Source organism: Amblyomma maculatum, chromosome 11, assembly GCF_055883805.1.
Source record: "Amblyomma maculatum isolate TAMU_Amacu chromosome 11, ASM5588380v1, whole genome shotgun sequence".
Classification (NCBI taxonomy): Eukaryota; Metazoa; Arthropoda; class Arachnida; order Ixodida; family Ixodidae; genus Amblyomma; species Amblyomma maculatum.
The window spans coordinates 47,677,060-47,700,919 of record NC_139354.1 but is presented as its reverse complement, the minus strand read 5'-3'; the positions used below and the strand labels follow the sequence as shown (position 1 = coordinate 47,700,919).

Sequence of the window (23,860 nt, the reverse complement as noted above, 5' to 3'; positions counted from 1 at the left end):
TGTTACGGGAAGAAGAGGAAGAAGTGTTTCCCTTCCTGACCTCGCGGAAGAAAAAGGTAGATAGATGATGACGACGTGGGACTGTTTCCGTGGTGCTGCTCGCTGCTTTGCCAGTTTAAGCCGTCTTGTAAATGTAATGTAAATATATAGATTTAATCTTCAAGTAACAATATGTACAATGCAGTTCAAGAATTTGGCACTCCCACTATACAAATGTTATCGATACGCGATGAGACATATAATGGCGGCTTGTAGAGTTGAATTTTCAAGATTATATTGTTACTGAGCGGTATTCGCTGGCCGTGCTGACGAAAAAGAAGTGAGACAGTTCCCCAGAAGAAGAAGACGAAGACGAGTGCTGTGCTGTGCGAGTGCTGTGCTGTGAGCATCCTCAGTGGCGTGGACAACTGCCTTACTGTGAATATTTCCCGTAACATCTCTTGGTGGAGGTCAATCTTTCGATCCCCGTCAGAAGCTGGATCTCCGCAGTGGCCGACGCATTATTACCACCAGTATGACTACTGACGCCGCTACATCTACTGCCGCCGCACCTGCTGTCGTCATGGCCCATCCCCGTGACCCCGGAACCTTCTGTGGGACCGACGACGTTGATGTCGACGACTGGCTGGCTCTATACGAACGAGTCAGCAAGCACAACAGGTGGGATCCCACACTTATGCTTGCTAATATCATCTTTTACTTGACTGGGACAGCGCGGGTGTGGTTTGAGACCCATGAAGAGGACCTCACATCTTGGGACATCTGTAAGCAGAAGCTACACGACCTCTTCGGAAAGCCCATTGGCCGTCACCTTGCCGCGAAAAAGGCGCTCGCTTCTCGCGCGCAAACGTCTACAGAGTCTTACATCACTTACATACAGGACGTGCTATCCCTGTGCCGCAAAGTCGACCACGCCATGCCTGAGGAGGATAAAGTCGGCCACATAGTAAAAGGCATTGCCGACGATGCTTTCAACCTCCTTTTATGCAGGGATTGTTCCACCGTGGACTCTGTACTACAAGTATGCCGACGTTTCGAACAAGCGAAACAGAGACGCATATCACATCGTTTCGACCGTCTACCGAACACGGCTGCCAGCTCTTCCTGTGTCGATCTTCCGCCTCCTCGACCGCCAACTAATGACACTACTTTGACCCGCATCGTCCGCCAAGAGCTCGAGGCAATGACTCCTGCAGCTTCACTCTCGCATACCCCCAACAATACCTTGGCTACAATATCACTCATTCAGGCTGTTGTTCGCCAAGAGGTTGCCAATATGGGTCTTCCTTCTACCTGCCGCACCGACACCGTGGATTCAGGACCTGCCCCTCCAGTAATTGCAGCTGCCTCACCTACTGCCGGTTTCTCGCCCCGATATCGGTACCGCAATCCAAATGAGTGGCGTACCCATGACAATCGTCCCATCTGCTTTACTTGTTCCCGCGTTGGCCACATTTCCCGTCACTGCCGTAGCCGTTGGCAAACGCCATCTCGTCATTTCAACTACGTCGACCGCCGCGGAGACTATGCCCCTCGCTATACCTCACCTCGCCCCGACCAGACCACTGTTGACCCCGGTGTCCCTGCTCGTGATGCCAACCGTTCACCATCCCCGCAGACCCGACGCTCGCGTTCTCCTCTTCCTCGCCGCCGTTTGTCCCCGTCTTATTCCAGCCACATACCGGAAAACTAGCCAATGCAGCTCCCGGAAGTGACGCTGCATTTGTGACCCGGACTGAAAAACCTCTGCTGACCCCTGCCCTACAAAATAATCGCATCGACGTCCTTGTGGATGGTGTTCCCGTTTCTGCTCTCATTGATACCGGCGCCCAACTGTCCGTCCTAAGCTCCTCATTTCGCCGTCGCCTCAAAAAAGTCCTTACTCCAGCCGTCTCGCCCACAGTTCGCGTTGCCAATGGAAGCCCTGCTGCCGTGGTTGGCATTTGCACAGCGCGAGTTACCATTGGTGGTCGTCATGCTCCAGTGTTGTCCACCGTCCTCCAAGAATGCCCCCACGACGTTATCCTTGGCATTGACTTTTTAACAGCCCACTCTGCCCTCATTGACTGCTCTACCGGCCTACTTCGCTTGGACCTTCCGCTCTGCTCTGAAGACCCCTCCTGCTCACCCCGCCTTCGATCAGCACAGTTCTGCCGCCTACCTCCTGAAGCTGCCGTCTACATCCCTATGTCACCATTCCCACCCGTCCCAGACGGCGACTATCTCGCGTGTCCCATTACCGATGTCATCTTGCAGCGGCACGTCACCCTTCCTCATCTGATTGTGCACATCTCCCAGAACCGTACTACCCTCCCGGTCCTTAACTTCAGCTTATCTACTCAGGTTCTGCCCGAGGGAATTTCACTAGCAGAGCTGTCGCCGATGACCGATTGTGCCATTTCAGCTCTGGCTACCGATAATCCGAATGCCGTCCCTGCAACATCTCCCTCGTCCTCTACATCGCGCACTGATCCAGTTAAAAGCATGATTGCAGCTGATCTCCAGCCTGAATTCGCCGCAGAGTTAAAACAGCTTTTGCTCACCTACAGTGACCTTTTTGACTTCGGTACCCGCCCATTGGGTCAAACCACAGTTGTCAGTCACCGCATTGACACCGGTGACGCCAGTCCTATTCACAGGCGGCCCTATCGTGTTTCGCTTGCCGAGCGACGCGTCATCCAAACAGAGGTCGACAAAATGTTGGCGAACGACATAATTGAGCCTTCCAGCAGCCCCTGGGCATCCCCTGTTGTGTTGGTCAAAAAGAAAGATAACAGTTGGAGATTCTGCATTGACTATCGTCATCTAAATAAGATAACCAGAAAAGATGTGTATCCTCTTCCGCGTATAGACGATGCGCTTGATTCTTTGCACGGAGCCAGCTACTTTTCGTCCATCGACCTACGTTCCGGCTACTGGCAATCTCTGTCGACGAGAGAGACCGTGAAAAAACAGCGTTCATCACCCCTGACGGCCTCTATCAATTCAAAGTCATGCCTTTTGGCCTTTGCAATGCCCCAGCAACCTTCGAACGTATGATGGACTCTTTGCTCCGAGGCTTCAAGTGGACCACTTGTTTGTGTTATCTTGACGATGTAATAGTTTTCTCGTCTACATTTGAAAGCCATCTTCGTCGTCTTTCTACAATCCTAGCGCTTTTTCGCCGCGCGGGACTGCAACTAAACTCCAAAAAGTGCAGCTTTGGTCACCGACAAATCAAAGTCCTTGGTCACGTGGTTAATGCTGCTGGCGTTCAGCCTGACCCCGACAAGACTCGTGCCGTCAGAGATTTTCCCACTCCACGTTCATCCAGCGATGTTCGAAGCTTTATTGGCCTATGTTCTTATTTCCGACGATTCGTCCCGAATTTCGCAGCGCTAGCTCGTCCTCTCACCAATCTCCTAAAGAAAGACGTTTCATTCTCCTGGGGGCCTGAACAAGTTGCAGCTTTCTCGGAACTTATTGCTGCTCTCACAACTCCACCCGTCTTGGCCCATTTCAACCCATCTGCCAATACTGAACTCCGCACCGACGCAAGTGGCCACGGCATTGGAGCTATACTTGCCCAGCAACAACACGGCCATACAAGGGTGATTGCGTATGCCAGCCGCCTCTTATCTACGTCCGAACAAAATTATTCTATCACAGAGCGAGAGTGCCTGGCACTTGTTTGGGCTATTACAAAATTCCGCCCTTATTTGTTTGGCAGGCACTTTACTGTTATAACAGACCATCATGCCTTGTGTTGGCTTTCCTCCCTCAAAGATCCTACAGGCCGTTTGGGGCGCTGGGCGCTTCGATTACAAGAGTATACATTTTCCGTCGTGTACAAGTCCGGCCGGCTTCACCAAGATGCAGACTGCTTGTCCCGTCATCCCGTCGACTCCCCTAGCCCTACCGACTCTGTCCTCAGTGGCGTGGACAACTGCCTTACTGTGAATATTTCCCGTAACAATATTATTCTGAAAAATTTCAAAGAATAGACATACACGGGAGATAGTCTAGCGTCGCTACAAGGATGCTAGTGACAATGTTTCTTTCATAAGTGTGACGCTCGATATACGACCACAGTCCTCGAAAAGAAGCAGTTAATAATAATTTTTCTGTGATGCGCAAAACTGGTGTTGTCTGAAGGCAGCGGCACAGAAGCATAAGTGGAAACATCCACGACTTTATTCCACAAGCTGGTGCCTACACCATTGTACAAACAAATGCAGTAAAACGCCTTATGTAGTCATGTAGCTCATGTTTTTAGTGCACGCCAGCCACCTCACAGATACATGGTTCGCACATGAAGGAGCGTTCGCTTTAACCAGAGCCCGGCTCATGTGCTTGTATAACACAGCACGTAGCCATAGAAAGTAATTCAGCAAGTACATAGTAAACATACGTTATAGTTACCGCAATAAGATAGACATGGTTCCAGGCTGAAGTCGCTGCACCTCCCTGACGCGCCGTGCGTCGAGATAATTTCTCCAACGCGCAAACCAAAATGGCACGGCAGCACAAAATAACGAACAGTCGAGTGATAATAGACGTTAAGATAGCCAAGAAGCAGGGGCTGCAACTGCTTCGCATGTAACGCAGCTACACTATCTAGATATAAAGTTCCGACGTAGCGTGGTTCGAATCATCGCAGCAGCTAATGGGTAGGACATGTTACTATTTCGAACGACAGTGACCGGCAGTGACCGGCAGTGACCGGTAGTGACCGGCAGTGACTGCATGCCCCCTCATATCGAGGTTTCCGCGGCGCCGAAACAGGCATTGCCCAATGGACAAAATCATCCATTGCGCCTCTTAGCTTGTTTTTCTAGATAAAATCACTCCCTCGTCGTCGCTTTTGTTGTGCCTCTCCTTGTATGTTTAAGTCCCCTCTGTAGGATTCACGTTTTGCCCATCGATCCAGAAACACGCGCCCTGTACCCGAAACGCGTGCCAGAAAAGGGGGGAAGAAAGGCAGAGAAGTGACCAGGGAATAAGTGAACAATTCGTTTTCCCGTTCCTCCTCTTTTTAGTTTTTTCGAGCCAGGACTAAATGTTAGTCCGTCCAATTTGCACACTGCACGCTTCTTGCCGCAGTTGCTCCTCTTGAGTAATAACGGTCCGAATCCAGGACCAAAGTGGACTTTACTCCCCGCTTCAGCCTGTTTTTTTAGGGTGCATAAATACAAGGCCCTGTAATTGTTTGCTGGTTAGACCAGCGGTCAATAGATATCAGTTGCCAGCAATGTATGTATTCTAGTGTTCGTAAACAAGGGAAGGAATTATAAACAGTGCATGAATTGAATGTCTGCAACCTCCCAGACCAAAAATATATTGCTTGCTATAAGTTAGTCACAATAGACGCAAAACATATTAAGACTGATGTCATGAAAACTGCGCTCATTTTTTCTCAAACAGGATGCGCCACTACGCAAACTATGTCACTATATTCATTAATTACTTGGAGCATTCCATCTTGTTTTTGTCCCTAACTAAAGCCATATTTATATAAACCCATATATTTTATATGCCAAAAAAACGTTTTCATGATTTTGTTTTATCATAGAGTTCAAAGGTTATAACCTACGTTAACCATCTTGTGGATGGCCCAAACACACGTAGTACTATGATGGAGCTCGTGAAGACTGGCTGTTTTAGGATCTGCGATGTTGTAACCCTCATTACAAAGTAAGTAAGCTGGAAACGGAAAGATAGATTTGTAACTCTAGTTACTGAGCAAAGTATATTTATAGATATCAGGTTCTATGTGCTAGAAACAATTATGCGGTCCTAAGTATCAGAGGAAATGCGTATTTTATTTGGAGCAGTAAACTATATTTTTCTGAATAGCAATACAACGGAGCCGTTTTACCTAATTTCAAACACAATCATCTCCCCCCCCCCCCCCTCAAAAAATAACTGGCCAAAAATCAAACGAAACATACTTTGTCCCCAAACTATCAGCCCAAACAAAGCCTGATTTTCAAAATGCATGTAAATGTAACTCGTGGCTATGTTCAACCGTCATCATTTTAATATCACAGGTGACATAGACAACCACCTCAAATATTGAACATAAAAATGTAATAAAAAAACACGCGCATGTTTTGTTTTTAATTTCAAATGAATCATTATATTCGATTAAGAGGGCGACTTGTATTGCAGATAAGAACTTCTGGTCAATAGAAGCCTGAGATTAGGAATTTTTTTAAACCGTCTTTCAACTTCCCGGGGTGAAGCGTTACGGTTTTTTCCAAGTTGCTGCACACTAGAGAGCACTTAAATTTCACTCTGAAATTTTCAAACGCGGTAGCTCTTAGCCCAGAGAGGCTAATTGCTGACGGGGCCAATTGCGTGACTTTCAAAAGAATATCTATATTTCTAATATAAATATTATCTAATAATAAGATGGTAAACTAGTTATCTAACTCTATAATTAACGGCTTCGGGGACACGCTCTCAATGCCGAAGTATCAGTTTAGAGGAAGAGATGAATGAGATATTTGCACAATGCTTTCTTTGCCGTAAGGTTCGTTTATTACTAACTGTGTAAAAAACTTGCCGAATAAATAATGCTTCCCTGGGCCAACGTTGCTATGGGAGTGACGCTATGCGCGTATTTGAGTTTTCCTTTTTTTAAGGCACGCTTTCTATTTGGTTTTGCCTGTGCGTTAGAGGGCAGATATGTGTGAGGACCTATTGACACGACACCTGGTATTTGAGGTTCATAAGTAAACCTGACTATTCTATGCAAGGAGCAAACACTCCACTTAGTAGGCTTTGAAGCTAATATGTTGTGGTTTGTGGGTTTAACGGGCCAAATCGACTGAGGCTATGAGAGACGCCGTAGTGGGGGACTCCAGCAATTTCGACCACCTGGGGCTCTTTAACGGGCACTGACATCGCACTGCACACGGGCGCGTTGCTTTTTGCCTCCACAGAAAAGCTGCCGTCAAGGCCGGGATCAATCCCGCATCTTCGGAAACAGTAGTTGAGCTCTGTATCCACTGCGCAAACCCGTCGGGGTTTCTCAAGTTATTATAAAACTTCTGAACTGAAATTTTGATGCTATGCCCAATACCTCGGATTTTAATATTTTGTAATAACTAATCACATTCCCAAATAAAAAAAAATGACTGTGCACGCCACCCCTACTATCCGCTACGCTGAGTCAGCACCTTGGTTACCTTTGCTGGAGAGCTTGGTGTGCAGGTATAATACCGAATACGCGAATTAAAATAGATAGACTTTATACAATGCGTACATGCCTTTGTGGCTACAAACGTCATTGTTAAGCGCATATTTATTAACGCGAAAGCGCTTGTTGGCTTATGGTTGCCGTTGCCATTGACAGGACGTATGGAAAGAACCTGTCCTATGGGAATGTTGAGAAATTTTGTCCGCACGGACCGACAAGAAAAAAAAAAGAACTCGTGTCAGCACTAGGAACCAAACCACAACCGTTCATTCCGAAGGTAATAGTGCGAACCACTACCCTGCGCTGACCTTTCTTATTTCATGCATGCCCTTTATTAAATGTGGTCATGCACAGAAAGAGTATATGTACAGACTAAAAGAAAGCTTTGAGTCGTTCCTAGGCTGCATTATCATCAAAGGAAACACAACTAAAACGGCGGCAAAGATAAACATTGTGTGAACAGCGGAACAATTAAAAGGGCGGCAGACAAACACTGTGTCAACCGCGGAACCATGTCTGGTTGGGTGTGATTTTGGTTGGCGGATACTCTACGTCGTCATCGTCAGTACGTTTTTATAATTCTTGTCTTGCGTAAACACGGCGGAGGTTGTTAAGGGAAAGAACAACGGATGCAGTATGTAAGAAAAAGACTTTAAACTGAACAAAAATTTCGGAAACATGTTCTCTCGTATAGGTACGGAGGACGACGGATGGATTTCAAAATATGCGCAAGCGAAATGAAAAAACAAAAACAAATATAAAGAGTCGACATCCCTTTACAGAGACGCGGGGCGTCATCTAGCAAGGTTGACACAAAACACCCCGGCGCAGCAATCTCGTGTGGCTCTTGCCACGGAGCATGTAATTGAGCCTCGATCCTAAAAAACGTCCAATTTTGAGCGCGAGTCGTGGTAAAAAACGCCAACCGACAAAGAAACGAACATGCAGCCACATGTAGGGGCATAAAGAAAAATGTTTCGTGTTAGTGCATCGACATACATTAAGTGCACCGTGTGGAAGTTCTTTTTTTTTTTTCATTTTCGTTCATTTAATATATACTGTAGGCACTTGACGGTTTCTGTCAGGTGGGTAACAATATCTATAATCTCAGGCAATTGTAAAAAGGTAGTTAAGCTTCAGTGAGCAAGAGGTGATAAGAAAAATGCGTCATGATTAGCTGCACAACAATTGAAGCAAAACAATTCATAACATTATCAAAAGGCTCATATGACAATACGAAGTATCACTTGGATTTATATAGACCCATGCTCAAATAAGCCCATCGTCATGTCAGCCTATACTATACATGTCGCTCCTCTCTATATTTTCACTATTGATGACATTAATGTGATGGCTGCTATCCCAACATTGCTACCAAAATTGTAACGCAACCATTTTTCGTGTAACGGCTCACAGATTGAATTCAATTTACCGTTGAATTTAGCATGCATTGCCACCAAGCCGGAGGCAATTTCACGACAGCCATTATATAAAACGGCTTACGCGCCCTCGATTTTTAATGTCAAGCTAGTTCCCGTTAACATGGCTCTCAGATGCTGAGTAATGCATGGCAGCCAAGGTGCAATGCTGAAACACGGAAAAACATAATGCAGAAAGACCCTATATATATATATATATATATATATATATATATATGTGACGAAACGCTCGCTCAAAAACATTTTACAGGTAGGACTATATTCTTCCTCGTTCGTACATGTCCACAGTTTTAAATGCACCTCCAGATTTTCTTTGATATTTGACACAGAACTATCCCTTACAGCAAACAGCTGCACAATTAAGTACCAGGTCATCAAGATACGAAAGTCGAGTTGATGCTAATTGTTACGCGAGGGGCAGTTTCGCCATGTTCACTTATCAGTTGCATTTGAATGCTATGACTGAAACGTTTAAGGACTTTGTCGAAAACAGAAGGAATCTAATGAATGCGAAGTAGCTCCAGCAGTCGCGAACAAGTGTTCATGCGGACAGCGTGGTCAATTTCCAAAGTCTCAATTAGTGCTTGCTACTGGCTGTGTGGCCCATCTTTTTCGCACAGCCGGGTTATGAACGTTTACCGTCAGGTTATTAAGTCTGCTTAACTTTCTAACATCTTTGGTCGGCTTGAGGTCGCGGAAAGCAATGCAGAGAGAGAGAGAGGGAAACCATGTGTGTATCTTCTACACACAGATACACACACACACATGCCCACATGCACACGCGCGCACACACACACACACACACACACACACACACACACACACACACACACACACACACACACACACACACACACACACACACACACACACACACACACACACACACACACACACACACACACACACACACACAGAGGGAGAGGGATATATAACCGGCAAAGTGGAAAGTACACCTTTGGGCCTTAAACTTAGCCGGTTCAATTTTCATGGCACGCGAAAGGCTCCGGCGAAACGCGAAAGATGCCTGAGGAAGAGAGACAGATAAACAAAAGATCGGAAAAGCAGGGAGGTTAACTGTATAGGCTATGCCCAGTAGGCTACCCTAGACGTGCAGAGGGGGATAAAGGGAGAAAAGGGAAAGTAAGCGCATGATGACTGAGGAAATCATGGCATGAAGCCAGGGTGACGCCGCGTGCATAATATCCAAACGGTCAAATGCAAAGTAATAAATGCAGAATTTTTTCTAGCTGTATTAACAAGAGCAAAGAACACAAAACGTCAATTAACAAATGAAAAACATAATATGATTAGAACATATTATAATAGCTTGCTCTGGGGTACTTTTTTTGTTTTCGAAAAAATAAGCAAATGGTGAGCCTGTATGCATATATCAGAAAAACGTTACATGAAACACAACAAATATGACATGGAAACATGTGTCATAGCTATGGCGCATACTTTATTAAAAAAAGGAAGCTCTCATTATATTGCTTGCTTTTCCATCGTGGGAAGGCTCGTTTTATTAACATAAAAGGGAATGCATAGTGCTAGCCAAAAGGGAACATTTACTGCTGACTTTTAGCAGTCCTTGGTGACCCTTCGCTGCCTGTCTTCGCATTGTTCCTTGCACAACAACCACAAATTATGCCTCCTCAGGTTGTCACACTCACGAACAGTTAGAAAGATAATTCAAATGTATCGCGGTGGTCTAAGAAATCCCTCGTCTCGCGCAGATCAACCAATTGAGTTAGTATGCCACTATTTCCACGCTAGGCAACAACCGCGCGAATCGATGGTTCCTGTATAGGGCAAAGCGTTCGCAACGGGAGGGCATTTAGAGCCCTCTTGCGGCTGTAAATTTATAATCATTATTTATTCTCTGAAAGGCTGCAAAGCTGAAAAGTACTCTTTTGGCGTCGTTTCAATGCTTTCTACATATACAACGAAATTGTACACCTTACTTCGCCTGCGGGGAGCTAACAGCAGACTATACTTCTCTTCAGATTTTTCACGTTGTTTTTTTTTTTCGTCACCTTAAGGCAGTAATAAAAGTGGCACCCAACTTTAATCATTTACAGCAACGGCAACCGAAACAGCAGCACATTCTTTACGACATAAAACGTCATTATGGCATATTTTCCGGTATACGACGTCTGCCAATGAGATTTCAGAAAGGACCCTTTGACAGCAAGGAGTACATTTCATCCCATTTGTAGTAAAAGCAAAGGTGCTTTCCTCCCTACCATATGTACCTTTATACCTTCTTTCTCTCCCCATTATTACTTATATTTGCAATCTAGGCAGCGTTAATAGACCACGTCCTTTTAACCTTACCGAAAAAAGCCATTTCGACAGCTTGGAATTTAGCTCAACCAATTTGAAACACGTGACTATATCATGAGAACCACTAAGAAAAATAATAAGGCGCTAAAGAGCGTTCATGCGTGTTGAGAATAGGGTCCACGGATAATTCTACAATATATAATATCGCTCAAAGTACCTCCCATTCGACCCCATAGACGTATGTCGGCATGATAAGCGCCGCTACGTGGGTCACTTCGAGGCCAACTCGGGGTCAACTTAAGGTTTGTCCCGTTTTTAAAGCACGGAACTTGAATATAGATTACCTTTGTCTTCGCGTACCTCAGAAATAGCTGATGAGGGCATTGGGGGGTTTTCACAGTATTTCAACCCAGACATCAACTATGCACAATATAAAGCGGTTTTATGCGGCTAGCCCATTCTGGCCAGCTGGTTTTCTTTCTGCTCAAGTCCCACAACTTCTTTGCATCTCCCCTCCAGTGCCTCACAAACCATCGAAGTGAAAAGAATGCTGATGTGTTTATTTCCAGCCCTTCAGTACTCATACAGATTCTTGGCGATGTTGTGAGGAAAACCTCTTCTTCTAGCTTTATGCACTCCATGTGCTCTGCAGGACACGATGTCGGACCCATGTGGGCAGCAAACGGGCATGTCAACTTTGCAGTCCCGTGACAGCTCTTTGGGGACATTTTTTGAGATTGTATTTGGGCTTGACCTTTTAGACTAGTCCAGCTTCCTCTGGCCTAAAGCTCACATGTGCGTTTCTTCTGCTATAAAGTATTCCACAAGGGGGCCATGGGGGTCACAAGGGGGGATTCCCATTTTCTATATATATTCTCACTGCGGCATATGCGAGCTGCATTGAGTTTTTTAGCGAAGTTTACTATATATATATATACTTATATATATATATATATATATATATATATATATATATATATATATATATATATATATATATATAACTGCCTTTGCCTTACGCCTGCCCTCAAGATCTCCACAGTGGACGCATTTGAGCGGGATTTGAGAATTGGAGTCTTTTACTCCCTAGGTTCAGCTTTAACCTCTATGATGGCAAGCCAAATATGAGTTTTCCATTTTAAATGAGAATGCCCAGAAGCAAATTCCGAATTCATTCCCCCTTAGCGGCTAATGAAGATATAAGGTATTTTCCCCCACCTATACGTGAGACCCGCAGGGTCCCACTTTAACTTTTGCGTTGCGTTCGACTCGGAACAATACTGAGTTGGGCAGACAGTGTGCCGGTCGCGTTAAGCCGGCCATCGTAAGTGACTCTGCGGCGGTTAATCGTAAATGCGTCTTAGAGAACAGCGCCGATTCTTCTTTCATGAATTTATTGTGATTGTTCAACCAAGGGCAGAAAATTGCCAGCTAGTTTTGTTTTAATTATTTAGAACGTCTCGCGGCTAAAACAACAAAACAGTTACTGCGAATTCACGAATTGATAGAGTCTTGAACAATGACGGAAATCAGAGGGGCAACGGGAAACGAGAGCTGATGGTGTCGTCTCTGGGGTTCGAATGCCACTATGAGGTAGTGTATTTTTTCTGCTGGGCAGCTTTTGCGGGACAAGTACTCAAGGACCTATTTGGGTTTACTCTGGCAGCTATGGAGCAACTGAAGGGAACGTCTTCAGTCAGGTACAGAAAATTCTGCATTCCTGCCATGACCCAATTGATAAAAGCTCCTCCTGCATCTGAAGCAGACTAGTATCTGGAGAAATGTCTGCCTGGTATGCCATTTTTGCCGCTCTCATCTAGGCTGTCGCCAAAGGAAGGGTGGTTTTCTGCGCAACATTACAATACGCAATTCTGTGATGGACAATTGCTAGCACTGGCTGGCAGCTGCAAGAAGGAACAAAAGATGGAGTGTGGGACTCGCGCTGATTGAATTTATAAAGGGGGAGTGTAACGTGCGGGACACTTTTAATGTGTGGGTTATGTACTTGTTTACATTAGGATGGTTGTTATTGCCGCTAATATTTATTAATTTAATATTCTTCAAAAGCCCGTCATAAGACATTGCAAGATGGATTTTAGCACCACCTGTATGTTGATTAAAAATTACAAAATAACGAATGCCTTTGCTAAGTTTGCGCCAAATATTTCGCGAAACATGCGCCATAAATATGTTTATTGCATACAAATGATTTAAACATGCTATTTTGTTTTCAAAGGCATACTGGTATGCAATTTTGGCTTTAGAAAAACAAACTTGACGAAGGAAATCCTAGCTCTAGCACTTCATATAATGGACGTTAGTGCTTTAGAAGTTAGAAAAACTGATTCAGCATATAGGCGCAGAGACTGAAACACTTGCTAGCCTTAAATGTACGCAGATATGAAACTAAAGCTTCTAACAGTCAACAATAGCCAGGATGCATCGCACTGATAAATAATTGCGCCTCAACTTGTCAAATTCATTGCCAGATAATTTTTTTTCATTTTGTTCCAGAGACAAAATCGCAGTTGAACAAGGTAGAAAAAAGGGAACAGCAAGCGGTAGGTCATATTTTGAAAGATTACTTGATCGTGTAACATATATCAAGAAAGCAGTGTTAAGGAAATCAGTGCTAAGTACACAGATCAATAAATTCAATAATAAAGGGAATCCAAGTATTTTTCTAAGGCCTGATAATAAAAATTACTAAACGCAAACGTTTTCATCTGAGATACATCTTTTGAAGGTCGGGAATATACAGGACTACATACCATCGGTGCTATGTGTCCTCTGCCATGTGGCTCTGCTTAGATACCGAAGCGAGTTCCAAATTCCCCTTTCAGGTAATATTTCTGTTGCGTTTGGACTTCCCATGAGAATTTTCAACATTACTACACACGACTACACAAACTTTAATAGCGCAACAAAAAGACGCAACAACCCAGACACTTGCACCAGACACATGTGACTATACACCAACTAGTCCAGCAATCAGTTTTATTGACTACACAAACGGATGAATGAATTACGGTCAAAGAGTGAGAGCTGAAGCTTTTCCAGCGAGCTCATAGGCTGCCGAATCCGAGGCCGTTTGTGCGAAATTGAAAGCCAAGCGCAAAACCAAGGACTCAAGACATCATATCAAGAAATGAAATATTGAATCAGGTAAACCATAGGTGGGGAAAGGCTCATTCGCATGCTCGAGCACACATGCTCGCGTGTTTTAACCAGTAATATATATATATATATATATATATATATATATATATATATATATATATATATATATATAAATATATATATATATATATATATATATATATATTGTGAGCCTTCTGTGGATCTTCTTTCATTTGTACATACCATCATCATCGTCCCGCGGCGCCGGCTCCGGCACGTGCCTGGGTTCGTGATCGGTCTACAAACGCTGGACAAGGCTTCGCTGTCCTTGCCGTCTCGACCTAGCCTTCTTTTACAATATATATATATATATATATATATATATATATATATTGAAATGTGGATTTATTAGGTGGTTTGAACGTCTGGCGCTGCCAGTAATTCGGACACAGCAGGGTCGAATTGCCAGCCGCAGGGCACAGCTTCAGCACGAGAGATGGGCGCCTGAGGCAAGCGATGGTGATGGCGTTGCCGCAGCGTTTTCCGTTCTTTGTCTTCTTTACATTCCCCCCACGTGAAGAAGTCGCCATCCTGGCGACTCAGGGAGAAGAGACGACCAGAGGGTTGTAATATGGCTTGAGGCGGCTAACGTGGACAATCTCGCGGCCGCGACGGCGGTGGTCGGAAGAAGGGGTGACTGGCTCGATGACGTAGTTCACAGGGGATGTGCGTTCCAAGACGCGATAAGGTCCGTGGTATTTGGTGTCTAGTTTGTTGGTAGCAGGAACGCTCAGCCAAACGAAGCTGTCGGCCAGGAACGTGGGAGCAGAGGTATCGGTATCACGCTGATCTTTGCGATAGCCTTGAGTGTTGGAGGTAAACCCGCGAGCTAGCTGACGGCATTTCTCAGCCTTCTGTACAATATCTGACAAAGCACTGTACTCAGAGGTATCTGGATGGTATGGCAAAAGTGTGTCCAGAGTACAAGATGGTTCACGGCCGTATAAGAGAAAGAAGGGCGAAAAACCATTTGTTGCTTGGGTGGCAGTGTTGTACGCGAACGTTACGAATGACAGTACTTGGTCCCAGTTGGAGCTTCCAGATTCAGATGTAACATACATTGCGAGCATGTCCCCAAGCGTACGGTTGAAGCGCTCCGTGAGGCCGTTTGTTTGTGGGTGGTACGAAGTTGTAGCCCGATGTATCGATTTACAAGACGACAGGAGCTCTTAGACTACTTCGGAAAGAAAGACACGACCTCTATTACTCAGTAGCTCGCGGGGGGCGCCATGTCGAAAAATGAAGTGGTGCAGAAGAAAATGGGCTACTTCTCGGGCTGTCGCCGCGGGAAGTGCAGCAGTCTCGGCGTAACGGGTCAGGTGGTCGACGGCGACGATGACCCATCGATTACCTGTGGCACTGCATGGTAGCGGACCATAAAGGTCGATTCCCACGCAATCAAACGGGCGAGCTGGACACGGTAAAGGCTGGAGAGGGCCAGCAGGGTGGAGAGAAATCTTGCGTTGTTGACAGGCGGTACAAGAGCGAATGTAGCGACGTACGAAATTGTACATTCCCCGCCAGTAGTACCTCTGACGAATTCGATCATAGGTTTTGAGGACGCCGGCATGAGCGCTTTGCGGGTCAGTGTGATGGTGGGCACAAACCTCGGAGCGGAGGTGGCGCGGAATGACAAGAAGCCACGTTCTGCCGTCTGAGTTGTAGTTCCTTCGGTAGAGAAGGCCGTCCCGAATGGCGAAATGGGAGGCCTGTCGGCGGAGTGCCTGAGGATATCTAGCAGGTTAGAAACCCAAGGATCTTATCGTCGCTCGAAAGGCATATCCTCAATAGTGAGTGCTGACAAGGATGTTTGAGGGGGGACGATAAGTTAGGCGAGCTCACCGGTGGCCGAGAAAGAGCGTCGGCGTCAGAGTGCTTGCGGCCAGAGCGGTACACTACACGTATGTCGTATTCCTGAAGCAGGAGAGCCCAGCGCCCGAGACGGCCCGACGGATCCTTGAGAGACGCGAGGCAGCAGAAAACGTGATGATCTGTAACTACCGCGAAGGAGTGGCCGTATAAGTAAGGGCGGAACTTCGTTACAGCCCACACGATTGCTAAGCAATCCTTTTCGGCAACGGAGTAGTTGGACTCGGCTTTGGTGAGAGCACGGCTTGCATAGGCGACAACGTATTCGGAGAAGCCAGGCTTGCGCTGGGCGAGGACGGCGCTGAGGCCGACACCACTGGCATCGGTGTGAAGTTCTGTAGGTGTTGTAGGGTCGTAATGGCGAAGGATTGGCGGTGACGTCAGAACATTGCGCAGTGTCGCGAATGCATCATCGCAGGCTGGCGACCAAGAGGAGAGGTTAGGGGTGCCTTTCAAGAGCTGTGTAAGGGGGGCTATGATGGTTGCGAAATTCCGAACAAAACGACGAAAGTACGAGCAGAGGCCCACGAAGCTTCGCAGTTGTTTCAAAGTGGTCGGTTTCGGAAAGTCAGCGACGGCGCGCAGCTTCTCAGGATCAGGCAGAACTCCATCTTTACACACATGTCCGAGTATTGTGAGCTGGCGGGCACCAAAGCTGCACTTTTTGAAGTTCAGTTGAAGACCGGCGCGGGTTAGGGAGGTGAAGACCTGGCGAAGTCGAGTCAGGTGGGTCGGGAAGTCGGTTGAAAAGACGACGATATCATCAAGGTAGCGTAAACAAATGTTCCATTTCAGGCCGCGCAGTACAGTGTCCATCATTCTTTCAAATGCGGCTGGGGCGTTACAGAGTCCGAATGGCATAACATTAAATTCGTATAGTCCGTCTTGAGTAATAAAGGCGGTCTTAGGAAGATCCGCCTCTGCCATGGAGCGTAAATCGAGTGAGGAAATGAGTTCTGCGCCTAGCAGGCAGTCTAGGGCATCGTCGATTCGTGGGAGGGGGTACACATCACGACGAGTGATTTTGTTGAGATGGCGGTAATCAACACAAAATCGTATGGAGCCATCCTTCTTTTTAACTAGGACCACAGGAAACGACCATGGGCCACAGGATTCTCTCTAATTACTCCGCGTTGGAGCATGTCATTGACGTGTTGGGCAATAATATGGCGCTCAGTCGGGAACACGCGATACGGCCGCTGATGGAGAGGTGGATGAGCGCCAGTGTCAATGAGGTGGGAAACGGTCGTCGTGCGCCCCAAGAAAGATTGCGGGATTAAGACGAGGAATGAAAAACTGTCAAATACGCAGTTCGTGCCTCGCGAACTGCGGCGGTTAGTTTTCCGGCTGGGTAGCGGGTCGTCGGCGCATTGGCGAAATGGAGCGGAGACGTGGTGATGGCGAACGACGACGGAGGAAGTCCGGAGGATCAGTGGGTGCTGTTGGAGGACCCGATGGGACTGGGAACTGGGGGGCCAAATAAGGTGGCGCAGGCCGTGCAGCAAAGGCCATATTTATTCGGCGCCGGCAGTAGCGTGTAGTGTGCCCAGGGATGCCGCAGTGGTAGCAAATAGGCCTGTTGTCTGAAGTGCGCCATGGAGATCGTGTCGGAAGCAAGGGGGGAGCAAAAGCTGTTGGTGCCGACCGCATGGGGGGCGAAGCATAGAATTATGCTGGCTCAGGCGGTGGACTTGAAGTGACTTCGGCATACGTGCGACGCAATACTTGAGGAGGAGCCGGCGCGAACGCTGGAGCGTAGTTCAGTGGCGCAACGCCGGACGACGAAATTGTGGGCGTGGGGAACGGCATTGAGGGTGCAACCGGAGCTGATTGAGGAACAGGATTAGGGAGGACTTAAGATACATGCTGCTGGATTGCGCGGCGAAGCTCCGGAACAAGGCCAGTTGTTGACGACTCCTTAACATATGGCTGCAGGGACAGTTGTCGCGCAACCTCCTGGCGTACAAAAGCCTTGATGTCTTCAGAGAGGCTAGATGATTCCCTCTCCGCGGCTAGTCCAGCGAGTGATGCATGAGGCTGGCGAATCAAAACACGCTCCTTCAGGAGCTCGTCCTAGCTTTGACAGAGGTCGTAGATTTCCTTGACCGTAGTGGGGCCTCTCGCGATGAGCATGTTGAAAGCGCCGTCATCAATTCCTGTGAGGACATGACGTATTTTAACGGCCTCGGTCATGGCCTGGTCAACGCGACGACACATATCAACAATGTCCTCAATCTAACTGGTGAACGTTTCACCGGGCAGCTGCAGTCGCGGCCGAAGACGCTGTTCCGCGCGGAGTTTTCGGTCGGCGGGGCGGCCAAAGAAACCAAAAAATTTTGTCTAGAAATTCGCCCAGGTAGTAAAGTCCGACTCGTGATTTCTAAACCACAGATTAGCGACGTCGCTCAAGTAAATGATGACATTGTTGAGCTTACGGTTGTCGTCCCAGTTATTGTGACGGCTGACCCGTTCGTAAGTGGTCAGCCAATCGTCGACGTCGTCATCGCTGCTTCCACTGAATTTAGCGGGATCCCGTTGACCAAGCGCACCTGTGCAGGTGACGGGCGGAGGTAGGTGCAATGAAGTCGGCTCTGTCATTGGGGTAGTCAACGTTCTGCTGCGAAGTTCCAGGGCGAGATGGGTACAGGAAACCTCAGATTGACCTCCACCAAGTGAAATGTGGATTTAATAGTTGGTTTGAAAGTCTAGCGCTGCCAGTAATTCGGACACAGCAGGGTCGAATTGCCAGCCGCAGGGCACAGCTTCAGCACGAGAGATGGGCGCCGGAGACAAGCGATGGTGCTGGCGATGCCGCAGCGTTTTCCGTTCTTTGTCTTCTTTACAATATATATATATATATATATATATATATATATATATATATATATATATTGTATTATTTTTAGAGCGTCGTCATCGGCCTTGTCCTCTGTAAGCGGCTCCGCATACAACCCAAGCCAAAACGCAGAGCCACGTTGAATAAACTCGCTAGCGGTGTCAGCGGCATCAGTCAGCCGTTGATATGTATTCGCCGTGCAACGTTCCCATGGACCCACGCACTGCCTCCCGCAACCTCCCGATAACTTAATTGCTCTCTCCATTTCTCCGACCACAAAGCTTCCTTCAAGAGAATCAAGAACGGTTAGAGGAGTGTTTCTTGAAGGAATATGTCTGGAAAATAAAAACGTTTGCAATTGTATATACATGTCTTGTTCGAAATCGTTGCCTCAATATGCCGAAAAAGTGAAACAGCTGATGAGCTGAGCTCAAATTTCGCATTAGGAATTAACGTAATCGTCGGAAGATTTTTTAATATCGATGCTGTTTAAGCCGTGGATTGTTCTTGGACCTCGAGCAGCAGCATGTGTTAACAGTAATCACGTCTCCTGTGAACGCCTTGCGCACCCGGTCGCCGAGGACGCAATCCATTACAACCACATGCACCCTTTGGGGAGGGAATAACCACGTGGTATAATAAAAAAGCATGTCGATCGCGTGGAGCTGGTAAGCTGACAAGATATACATTTTTTCGACGAGGACGAACTTTACATTCTTGAACAAAGTACTGAAGGTGTTGCGCTATCCGCCCCGAAGCATGCTGTCGTTGGACTTATTTCGACAAAGCTTGAAGGCGGAGTGCATGGTGGTCGCGCCCACAACTACCACTGCCTTGCATGTGTAGGCGCAAATCACGTAGGCGTTGCAGGAGGGAGCATGGTTGAAGCGGCTGTAAATGCCCTTCGCCAACTTCCACATGAATGAATGATAGTACTGAAGTAATAACATGTACTTACTGATTACTGAGGGCTCATTGATGGGGCGACGACTATCAACTACAACAGGGAGAAATGACGAGCCTGGAAGTAGAGTCACGTATAACTTAGTCGAACCAAACGAAAACAGCATCGCTGTGTCAGCAGTCTTACACGTGAGCGTAATCTACCCTAATTTGGATGCAGGACAGAAAATATTTTTTCTATTTTTGTCTTATATACTCAGTTTTTATGAATAAAAACCTATTACAAACACAATGCTTACTCACAACTTACAACTATAACACCCCATTATTAAAACTAAAACTTTCCTGATTGAATGCCTATCGCTGGCTCATCTTTTGTAATTGTAGTAAACAGCTTTTCTTTTCAGGGCCTCTTTAATGCCACACGGGAAGTATTAAGGCTGGAAAGGTGTCGCGTCTCCTGGCTTCCCACATAAGCTTCTTGTAGCGCACGTTAAGGCAAATACGAGATATTTTCGAACCTTCTGGTCTACAAACAAGACGTTCACAATCAGTTTTTCCCATGGAATGGAGCTGTAGGATATAAATTAGCAGATTGCAGGGCGCGACACTCCGGAACGACTTCAACCCATTGTGGAATCTGCCCTTTTATATATGTATAGAATAATCGACGTGCCAATAAGTGCGCCTCCTAACAATTAAATTCACACAACGATTCTAAGCATACGCTATTACTATAGATTACAAGACTTCCACAGCCAGGTTTATTTCAAGTGTGCATTATTGCCAAATGGAAAGAAACAGTGTTACTAAGACTGGACAGGAGAGCATAAAAACAAAGTCGCATGTTTGTCTACTCTCCTGTCCAGTCTTAGTAACGCTGTTTCTTTCCATTCGTGATCATGTACCAACCACCCGTATCCCCCCTCTCCTGGAATAATTGCCGACAGTACACATCAACAACTGTGTCAGCTCATCGGTTTGCAATGAGCTAACTCGCAGATTTACCAACCTTGGCAATATTTGACGAAAAACGGCAAAAATAAAAGTTTTCCTACCATCAGTTGCGGTATAATTGGTCAGTGTGAAAATAGATCTAATTGAGCGCTCCATGATTGACCAGTTCTAGGAAGAGACTCATATTGGAAAGGTATGTGAGATAATACAGCATTCTATTTTTACAGTTGGTCAAGAAGGGGATTCGTATAACGCTCAAAATTCCCTAATATTCTGTTGAGAGCAGTACATTCATGAGGGAAAATCAAGCTTGTCTAAATAAAAGCCACAATGGCGGTATAGCTTTGATTTGGAGGAGGTGACCGACAGGAGGTTTAAAACATCTTTAGGTTCTAAATCTGAGGCAATTATGGATTTTTGTGCGCTGCCAACTTTTTGCTATGCTTGTTCTATGTGGGCATCCGTTTTTTCACAAATAAAGATTGTTCTCACTATTTTTTCATTCATTAGGCTGCCCAGATATGTACGATGTGGGACCCAAATTAGCAATATCTGAGGGAAGCTAGCAAGGGGTGCATCTGGACGGTAGATGAAAAATCTATAGAAATTGGAAAGCTCCCAAGAGCCGGCAAAATTTCGCAATATTCTGAGTCTAAGCACGCTATAGCTTGTCCAGATTTATTGGGGGGCTATTTAAGTGCTTTTTGCTGCAATGAGTCAAGCTGAGGAAGCTTAATATGTTATAAAGATAATACTAGATATATCTCCAAGTAAATAAGGTAATCCGTGCATTAGGTTTGAAACATGCAGACCGGAATAGAGTTGGAGCCTCGCGTTTTGATATTTCAATATATATATTTCAAGCAGCGGGCACACCGAGCCAAATTCTTCTCGTCATCTCACTGGTTCTCACTGCCTAATATCTCATGGTCACATCTATAGCATCAAACCAAAGACGTTACATATTGAAGGCTCACGTATATTTTTTGGTTTTCACTACAGAATAACAAACTAGCTTGCTTTACTGCATTCCGCCCCTCCCTGTCGCTCTGCAAAACGCAAGCGAGAATTCATTAGGACTAATGAAGGAAGTGCGAGCGCAGAATCCAGAACTGCAACAAGAAAGTCACTTTACTTCGCTGAAGTTCAAACAAAGTGATGCAGTAATATTTATAACTCTCGTTTCATATCGTAGCCTGTTGATGACAAATTTAATTTTGAAGAGCTCAGTTGATGTGAGGTGTACTTGTAGAACATTAATGAAAATATATTTTCCTGAATAAAATTTTTTTGCAACATTGAGGAGATTAATGCAACTTTATGGAAGCATCTGAATATAAATGACTCATTTGAAATATATTTCGCCAACAGTAAGGGTTTTCGCAGGAATGAAACAAATTAAGTCTTTACTTGTGTTCAGGGAAGAACCCAGTCCTTAAAACTTTAGGAGCCCATATAAAAAATGAATTTGATGTCGCTCAAGAAACCTTACGATTTAAATTCGGCAACGGTCACAGCAAAGTTGCTGTTTCATGTTTCTGTCAGTTACCCCACAAGGTCAACACCGCTACACTTTGGGCCGCCCTTAGATTGCACCACACATCCAGTAGCTTGAGAGGAGACAGATTTCTCTAGAGGCACGTTTAGAGTTTGTAGGCTCTATGGTTGTACCTACATATTAAAAATAGTTCTAGAAGAAATTTCACTAGTCTGGGTGGTTTTCATACATTTATTATACGTGCCAAAATCATTTCGCCTAGTTACTTTGCTGCTCCAAGTTTCTATGAATGTAGCTCAATATGCTATTTGTTTGATATATGTGCGCGTACAGAAGGTAGGCAATTCAACCTGCACCTATTACGGACTCCATCCTTCGATATTTCTTTGATATATGTGCGCGTACAGAAGATAGGCAATTCAACCTGCACCTATTACTGACTCCATCCTTCGATATTTCTTTGATATATGTGCGCGTACAGAAGATAGGCAATTCAACCTGCACCTTTACGGACTCGATCCTGCGACTTCTACAATGTATTTTGATTTTCCAGTATAGCAGACACAGTCAGCCTTCGATCTGCCTTCAGTGATGGTATACATGAATCGTGTACATGATTGCAAACTAGCTGCAGTGACTGCCAACTCCCTCAAATCCAACCATCATATCTAACCATGTTGTAAGACCACCGCATCTTCGTAGTCGGCCACGTGACTTCAGCTCAATGTATACAAACCTGACAACAATCAGTGCTTGTCTACGTAACTTTCCAAATGCCACCTGCGACAAGAGCACCTTCTAACTCGGCATTGACATTATTCGGCCCCGTCATATCACCTTGACCAATAAACGCCTTTTATGACACGCGTCCTCGATAGCATGAAGTGAAAATAAATTAATTCGCATGAACTAGTTGTCCAATGAGATCTGGTCCAGTGAGATCTTTTCTGCTCAGGTTTTGATATTTGTACTCTAATAAGGCGTGGGCTGTCGTTGCAAAACCTTTGGGCGCAAGAGTAATCCCATCGCGGAACATGTTATCAAGTGCACTGGGGTCCAAGGCCGGCGTTAGCGCTGTAATTTTAGCGAGGCGGAGGAATAGAGTATGCGTACCTTTCCGATCTAATCCGCACTTGTGCAGCAGGAGCTGATCACCGAGGCGTTCGAGAGTCAGGCGGGGCCATTTGGTATTGTATTGAATGGTTTCGGATGCACGAGGCAGGCCCGAGTACTCGCTATAAAAACGTGTTCGGCATGGTCGGAATCTTGTACTTTGCTATTTAATAGATAAGTGGCGCTTTGGAAATGGCTATATGGTGTCAGCAAACAAGAGATTAGGTCCTCAAACCTCAAATTACTAACCACTTTGTGCGTCAAATGAAATTATAGACAAAATCAGGATCAAAGAAATCATTTGTAATTCATAAGGTATTTTAATGCTACAACAAAAAGGTATGATGGTTTTGAGTTCGCATTCCTAATGTTTACTTAGAAAGCCTTCTGGTCATAAATGTGTCTTGAAATCCTGTGCATACCTTTTCAGGGCTCGCAGGAACGAGTTTTGTTTGCACAGATATGAAAATTGCAATTGTACACGACAAGCCGCATTCCTACGCTGCTGTAATTACTTTAGCCCACGAACTGGCCCATTTGTAAGTATAAATGCAATGTTGAAAATAGAAGCGCTTAGCTTTTGTGTCTGTTGTATT

The 23,860-nt window shown here is 45.7% G+C and overlaps 1 protein-coding gene across 2 annotated transcripts in view; it reads left to right on the top strand.

Annotated features, from left to right (window-relative positions):
- LOC146173761 (venom metalloproteinase antarease-like TserMP_B) overlaps window positions 1-23,860 on the top strand; it is a 41,444-nt gene that overhangs the window by 7,392 nt on the left and 10,192 nt on the right. For both annotated transcript variants that reach the window (XM_084583395.1, XM_084583394.1), the window contains exons 4-6: window positions 5,552-5,673; window positions 13,423-13,469; window positions 23,695-23,803. In XM_084583395.1, the coding sequence (XP_084439521.1) occupies window positions 5,552-5,673; window positions 13,423-13,469; window positions 23,695-23,803 (278 nt within the window). The remainder of the gene's footprint in view (window positions 1-5,551; window positions 5,674-13,422; window positions 13,470-23,694; window positions 23,804-23,860) is intronic.